This window comes from Pseudorasbora parva, chromosome 1 (genome assembly GCF_024679245.1).
Source record: "Pseudorasbora parva isolate DD20220531a chromosome 1, ASM2467924v1, whole genome shotgun sequence".
NCBI lineage: Eukaryota > Metazoa > Chordata > Actinopteri > Cypriniformes > Gobionidae > Pseudorasbora > Pseudorasbora parva.
In genome coordinates, this window is record NC_090172.1 from 25,847,730 (window position 1) to 25,855,720 (window position 7,991).

Here is a 7,991-nt window from a genome sequence, read left to right on the forward strand (position 1 = left end):
TGACACATTTTTAAAGGTTGAGCTTCCTTTAACTTGAGTGCATTTTTTAGAGGCTGCAGAATATGTGAACAATGGTTACGTCCGTCTATAGTGTGTTTTGCATTGAAAAACAATGGAAAAGTAGTGCAGTGGAATGGAGAAACCCCTTCTGTGTGAATGGAATATCACTAAAATATATTTAAGAGCATATTTAAGTTCTTTTAAACCCTTCCTTGATCACAAATACTTTTGAAACTACGGTCATTTTGGAACATTTAAGTGCTCAGCAATACACCCCAGCTGAATTACATTTGCACATGCTTAACAACAGCTGCAAAATCTGGTAAAGGTTTTAGTGAACTTCTGGCGATCATCCAACAAGATCTGAGTTCTCTAGATTGTAATGATTTGAGAATGATATGAGAACATTTCAGTTGAAATGGAATGGTGATGTTGACACAAGAAAGTCTTTGATGTAAAAGAAAGAGGAAGAGAGAGAGAGAGAGAGAGAGAGAGAGAGAGAGAGAGAGAGAGAGAGAGAGAGAGAGAGAGCAAAGGCTTGTTGAGAAAGAAATTGAATCACCACAGTATATACAGTATAGTTTACTACAGTCTTTTTTTACTTTGTCTAAGTATAATGAAATGGACATACTCTCATTTTCTGAGCAGAGAAGGCTGGTCACATTCTGAAGCTGCTTTTCATTAGGCTATTGGGTGAAGAGAAGAAAATGTTAAGCTATATCGGAGTTGAGAGGTTAGAGGTCACTGACTCAGTAGGTGCATGTCCATTAGTTCAGTCTAGAAATTTCCAGTCCTGCATCAGAGGAATCCTACTTCATATATTCTGAAAGATAAACAAACGTCTGTTTGAGTGGGCGAATGGGACATCTGGAAGAAGCCAGCTAAAGAGACCCTCTACGAATCTCCACAGCAAAATCTTTGACGCGGTGTAAGTAGGTCAAAGGTCATGGGAACCACCAGTCAACAACCTCTTCCTCCCACGAATATAAGCAACATAGCTGGATTATGTTATCTAACTGTCAGGAAAAGTTGGGATCAACCTAGAATAGCATTTTGCAAAACTGCCCCCAGTCACATGAGAATCTTAGACTACGATCGTCTCGTGTGTCCAATAAATGGACGTTCTGTTCGTTTTATTTTGCAACTTTCAGTATAATAAATGGAAATTTATTTATAATACAAGAAAATCTTTATTAAAGAATTTAATTTGAGAAAGTCATTATAATCCAGGAAACACTTGCATGATAGCAGCTGAAACAAAGAAACAAAAACAGACTTTATGGCCTTAAAACCATTAGATTAAAAGTTCAGCACCAGGAGTCCCATGCTACAGTTCATCCAGAGAGCAGTAACATCACCGATCATCATCTATGAGCACTTTCGAAAACAACTGACAAGTTTCATTGTTTTGCTTTGTGTTTCACAATCACTTATGCAACGGTATGTTGTTAACACTTTCTAAATTCTCTGTGGTCACATGCGTCAGTCAGTCCATCATCATAGTGCTGTCGCTGACTTGACCTTGGATGAAAGCACTTGTCTGAACCTTCTCTTCAACTCTTGCATGTTCGGGCTCTTTGGCCTGGCAAGGTGTAGTCCACCTTTTCTCTTTTCCCCATTTCCTCCTCCCAGCGCTCGGCTCATCTCCTGACATAAGTGCAGAAAAGCAGCCTGGACGCTCTCATGGTTCTCCCTGGCCGAAGCCTCAAAGTAGGGCCCTCCCAATTCATCAGCCAGCGCCTTACCCTCATGATCTGCCACCTGCCGGGCGCGCAGCAGGTCGCTCTTGTTTCCCACGATGATGACAGGGATGTTGCCGCTGGGATGGATTCGGCGCACGTGTTGGTAGAGAGGCTGAATGGTATGGTAGCTGTTGAGGTCAGTGATGGAGAAGACGAGCACATAACCATCTGCCCAGTAAATGGAGCGGTTGATCTGCTCCTGACAGTAAAGTCCCTCCGCATTATCCTGGAATGACAAAACTCTTGTTTTTATTCCAATTATATATATATATATATATATATATATATATATATATATATATATATATATATATATATATATATATATACAAGGCTCACAATATCAATATCTCGATACAGCAATTCTATGATAATTAATATATTGCTAGAAATCCTATAATGATACATCACAAGATCTGTCTAACTAACAAAATGCCACTGAAATAGTTAAGTGCTGGTTTTCCAGACTTTGGGCTTAAATGTGGCTGAGGCATCCATTACCGTGTTTTACTCGCACAGCTGTCCGCTATCCTTATAACCCTCTTTTTCTTAGGCTAATTAACATATATTTATGTTTCCCTTATTTGTGTGTTGAGCACCACCTTGATGAACCATGAAGTAGTGACGCTGGGAGCAGGAAAATATATTTAGAGTACCTTATTTTATGAATTAAAAAATCAATATTTGATGCCAGCATATCGATAATCATATCACATGGAGATGGACAACAATAATGTCCTATCAGTATTTTGCCCTACCCCTAAAATATACATGATATGTATACAGTGGTGGCGAATATTTTTAGAACACCTGACAGATCTGAAAATATTTTCCTTTTTGCCTCCAAAACATAATTTAATTTCATATTGTTCATGAAACATGCAGGTCAAATATCAGATGAAGTGAGTTGTACTGTTTTTATCCACTTTTAACTTTTAATATTTGTTATGTCCAACTTTTGCAGCAGTTACAGCAGCACATCTCTGGCATAGTGTCAATATATTTCCTCTGAGAACTTCAACACTAATGTTATCCCATGCCTTCTGCAACTGAAGCCAAAGGCTTTTCTTTGAATGTACATTAGATCTATCCAGTTTATTTTCCAACTCAGCCTAGATGTGCTCGACTGGGTTGAGGGGGCCAGTCCATCATTTTCAATATTCCATCAGATTCTTTCCATCGCAGGTAGTTCTTTCCACCAGCAATAGTTAGAAGAATTTGGTCATTAAAAAAAAAAAAAAAAAAAAAAAAAAAACAATCCAGGCCCAATACGACTACTCCCAGATGCCAAGTGTTCTAATATTTTTGGTATGTGGGTGTGTGTTTGTATATATATATAATATGATGCTCTCCAAGGCTGCATTTATTTGATCACCTATACAGTAAAACAGCTATATTGTGAAATATTTTCTATTATAAATTGGTCTATTTATGAAAAATAGAATCAGTGTTTAAAACATTAGCCTTTTGTTTATTCAGCTGAGCAAATAGAACAACTATAACATTATTATTTTATTGATTGCTGCAATAATTTTTCTTCAACAATAACGGAACTAAGTTAGTTCTAATATAACAACTATGTAAGTTCTCAGTCATCATAACACCTATAAATACACTGTGCCTGAGCCAGGATCAGATTCATTCAGTTGAAGAGAGCCCTTCAGTACACATGAGTCAGTCTAATGAGCTTATGGCTGAACACACCCTTTTTATCTCCTCTGCACTGCACACTTTGTTTACAGGCCAAATGTTTGAACTAATATTCCCCATAGTTCATCTGAAGCATGTAGGAATCCCATAGGCAATGATGAGTGATCTAAATGACTGTGGGCCCACTATACTTTTGATGGAGGTTTATCTTAAAGATGGAAGAAAGCGTTGATAATGTGATTTGGAGGTATACCTGCAGTGAGACGCATGGAGTGTCCTGCACTTGTAAAGAAACTTGCTCCCCATCCAAATTAATCTTCCTTGAATACAAGGCTCCTAGAAATGTTGAACAAGAAAAAACACCTAGTAGAATTATAAACTATAGTGTAAGCTATTTGCCTAAAGCTAGAGTAGTTCATTACACATTTTAAGAAATTTAAAGTTCAAATTACAAGCTACTGATGAAGAAAATCATACTGAAAGTCTGAAAAATCCTAAAATCGAGTGCAAATTACAGAAATGATTGTGACAAGTAAAATGGGTTAAAGCATTTTTACAGTTCATATAGAATCATTCAGTTTTAGTGCTTTATTTCATTATAAAATTTACCCGTGTTGGCTTCATAATCTCCAATGAATCTCTTAGTAAGAAATCTTACAATCAGAGCTGAAAATAGAAACCAAATGGAAACTTTGCATCAGCATAACAAGGATAATTGTCTCATAACTCGTGCACAAGTAAGAGTATGTCGCACCCTGGCGTTATAATGGCTTAAATATCATAAACATCATCATCATTTTTTCAGGATTAGAAATGTGCATATACCATTCAGACTTTATTATTGACTAAACTGAATAAATGCATAAACATTAAACCACAAAGTCATGTTAGAATAAGTAGGCTAACTATGAAATAAAAATATATGCATGATTGAATAAATAACAAAACATCTATATATTAAAATAAACATAATTTGACACATTTACCTGTTTTTCCGACATTGCTTGCACCAAGAACAACTATTTTGACGTTTTTGTTAGGCACGCAGTCTAATACGGGGTACTCCGGTATAGGGACTAGCAAAAAGTTGCTAGAGCCACTGCTCATTGTTCTTGGTTGCTCGGTAAGAAGACGCATTTAGAAAGCTGTGACTATCATTAGGCTGTCTAGAAATGCATCTCTTTTCCTCCGCTTTCTCGCGCTATACGAGCACTCCGCACGTTAGATGTCCTCCTCATAACGCGAGAAGCTTCTGTTCCCTCGGCAGACAGAGGTCTTGATAGACTGCTTTAAATAAATGCAAACATCCAGTGCACCCCAGACGCTGGCTCCGCTTCTGCACGACATGAATGTTAATTCTGCATAACGGCCTTCTAATGAAGTAACCAATAAAGTGTAATGAAGTAAAATTGAGCAGTTCACATGCCGCAGTAACTGGTCGCCAGCTCTCTTTCCACGGACCTCAACTGAGCCTTCAGCCAAAAAAAAAAAAAAAAAAAAGAAAGAAAGAAAGAAAAAAGACACGAAAGGACAGGCTGAAGAGGGGCGTGAATAAACCAGTGTCACTCACTAAACTCATTTTTTAAAATAAAATGGGAAAGGATAAAATGTGTGATTTAAATTGAATTGGTAACTGTCAACATTTATAATAACACCTAATTTTATTTATCTTTGTTAATGTTAATTTCAACATTAACTAATAGATTATTAAATATTGTTAACATTATTTAATGCACCTAACTGTTCGCGTTAGTTAATACAAACGTTATTAAGCCTATAAGTGTTAGTCGAAATGTTTTGCAATATTTTTATGTTATGCTTATTTGCTATACTTAAAATAATTTGTGAATTATTGAATGTTTTTTAATGACTTCATTATTTTAATGCCTTTTTTGAAGCACAGCCTATCGGAAAGCGTCTACATTAAGCGTCGCTGGAGCAGCTGTTTCCATGGTTAACGTTATTTATGTCCTCACGCAAAACGCGACTGTTTATTTAACATGCTGCCCTTTGTTGTAACTGAAACGTTGTTTGAAACTGTTGCAAAGCATATTGTTGGTCTAGGAACACCAACAACGTTAACTAGCTATTAGTATGCTATATAAGTCGTTCTGATTCAAGAGTTTTGCAAGTCCACATTTATAACGATAACGACACAGAGAGAGACGATAACCTATTAGTCAATAAATACATTAAAGCGAAATGACCTTAGTGCTTTAGCCTATAGTTTGAACTGGCCAGAAGCCAGGATTTGGTTAATGTGCTTTCAGAGGTTCAAACTTTAACTCTGATGAATGTAAAATATTAGTTTTTCCTGATTAAAATGAATGGACAAATTGAAACATTTGACATTTTCATGTAAAAACAAAAATCAATATATTTATAAAAATATAAATGTACAGTCAGTCACTTAAGCAAACACATTTATCCAGTTTTTAATGTAGGCTATTTATATGTATATATTATTTATATTTATTAAAAAGGCACATTTCAAATTCAACTATTGCTCTCAGGAAACATTGTAGGCCTACCATAGTGGAACTCAAGTATCATCAAACCAGCATATCATATCCCTTTTCATCCTCATCTTCCTCATTACGACACCTCATCCTCACCTTAACTGCCAGTTTAAGTGCAAAAGATCATAATATCATAATATGCAGTTATAGCATTATTCTTATAAATGTATTACAAAATCAAGCAAAAATCCAAATATAGATGATTCTAGCCCCTTATAAATACTATATATTTGTATCCAACCTATGTCTGGTATGACCATTATGGTTCCATTATGGTACAATTGCCTTGAGGCAACACAGTTGTTTTTGCTATATTTACTCTAAAACATGATTTGATGATATATGTAAAGTTCTTGAAAATACTTTTTTACTTACCAGGTGACTCATATTTTTGTGGGTGATTAACTGGATGCAAATTAGTGGAAAATGCACTTTTCATTTGGAGAAAATATGGAGCTGTGTGACCTGTGCACATGACACTATGGACCCCTTTGGGTCATGTGACCACTTTTTTGCACTTTCTTGATTAGTATTTGAGTTCTTCTAGCCTAGAAATCTAGACGCACCCTAGCGGCAGCAAATTTAATCTGCCCGCAACTGCAAACATCTTGATGTGGGTCTGGCTTGTCAGGCTATAGAGTTCTTCTTCCTTGACCAATAAATTTGTGTTTTGTTTATTTAAAAATAAACTAAAGGCTGTTGCCTTGAGGCAACACCGTACAATGGTTCTTCAACGTTTTTTGTGGGGCGGCTGAGGTGCTATATAGCACATTATAAAGAACCTGTTAAGCCCAGGGTCTTCAGTGGTATCAACGGTTCTTTGAGGTGGTTAATATACCATGCCTGCCATACAAAGAATACGTTAAGCCCCTAGTTCTCTGACTCTCTTTCAGTCTCTTAGTTTATTTGGGCAAAGGATTTAAAAAACTACATTAAAAATACAATGCATTTCCTGAAAATAATGAGGTTCTCAACATTTTGCCCCAAGGAAATATTCCAGTGCTCCCACTCAAGACTTTTTGACCTCAGATAAAGGTGATTCAAAACAGCTTCTGCCATTTAACACTGCCATTCATAGCATATGAGAGTGGAGTAACATATCTAAAATCTAAGTAGGTTCTAGTTCTACATAGCACAATTTGACAAAGGTTCTGTATAGCCCCTTTAAAAACAGGTGATATATAGCACCTAAAGTGTTTCATCGTGATTACAAGCAAATAAACCCCTTTTAGTGCTGTTTAGAGTAAGCCACTATTCCTTGTTTCATACTCTTTTTGTCATGACAAAATGAAACAAAGCATTAAACCCACACATTTGATCTTAACTTGCAAGAGATGTATATTGCAAATAGAAAACAGAGTAGAACTCTATAAACAGAATAGAATTCATATTTGCAGTCAGTTGCTCAGGTGTGTGTGCTCCTAATAGAGCACCAGTGTGTAGGTTGTCTCATTGTTGGCTTCTCCCTGTCCTGGCTCCTGCTGATCTGTAAAACTCAGGCCTATACATCGGTCAAAAGCCAGGGTGTCCTGAGTGTGTATACATGACCCTGCAGTAGAGGATCAGTAGCCTAGAGAAACCAGAGGAGAAGGGCGGACCATAGGCTATAAGAAGACTTAGGTCATTAATATGAATTATGTTAACCTATGACAGAAAGATTACAGCAATGTCAGCATTAGGCTACTATTACTATTTTTTCATATGTAAGCCTTCACTGTGCGAATTTACCAAAAGAATGTAAAGCAGGCATTTTTCCAAGGCCTAGTCTGTTTCTATTGAAAAAATAAGAATATTTAAATAATGTCGAATTAATATTTTTTTATATATAAGCCTAGTTTTAGTATGTTTTCTTTTAAGACCATTGCAATATAGCCAACCAGTTACACATTCACAGTATTAATAGCATAAATAAAATAGATAAGATAGATACGATCTCAAAATATCATGTAAAGCAATATAAAAACTGCCCATATTTATTTATTTTTACGTTTAGATTGTCATTTGCATATTTTTCTGTAGGCTACCATTCTATGTGCTTTGATGCTGATATGCTGTCTTTTTCCGTGTGAGAAAAAAACTG

General features: G+C 36.2%; 1 protein-coding gene across 1 annotated transcript; it reads right to left on the bottom strand.

Annotated features, from left to right (window-relative positions):
• Positions 1–537: 537 nt before the first annotated feature.
• On the bottom strand, positions 538–4,858 carry rasl11a (RAS-like, family 11, member A). Its single transcript, XM_067449622.1, has 4 exons — positions 4,379–4,858; positions 4,002–4,058; positions 3,646–3,728; positions 538–1,968 (listed from the first exon to the last, which is right to left on the bottom strand). Exons 1-4 carry the CDS (start codon positions 4,527–4,529, stop codon positions 1,498–1,500), a joined length of 762 nt encoding a protein of 253 aa, XP_067305723.1. The 5' UTR covers positions 4,530–4,858; the 3' UTR covers positions 538–1,497.
• Between the last annotated feature and the right edge of the window lie 3,133 nt (positions 4,859–7,991).

What these genes read in the sequence shown, in the direction of transcription:
- rasl11a (XM_067449622.1), bottom strand. Translation starts at nt 4,529, where the DNA reads ATGCGTCTTCTTACCGAGCAACCAAGAACAATGAGCAGTGGCTCTAGC. An exon ending in AAGCAATGTCGGAAAAACAG is followed by an intron (nt 4,059 to 4,378) that starts GTAAATGTGTCA and finishes TTCTATTTTCAG; the next exon opens with CTCTGATTGTAAGATTTCTT. An exon ending in AGATTATGAAGCCAACACGG is followed by an intron (nt 3,729 to 4,001) that starts GTAAATTTTATA and finishes CAACATTTCTAG; the next exon opens with GAGCCTTGTATTCAAGGAAG.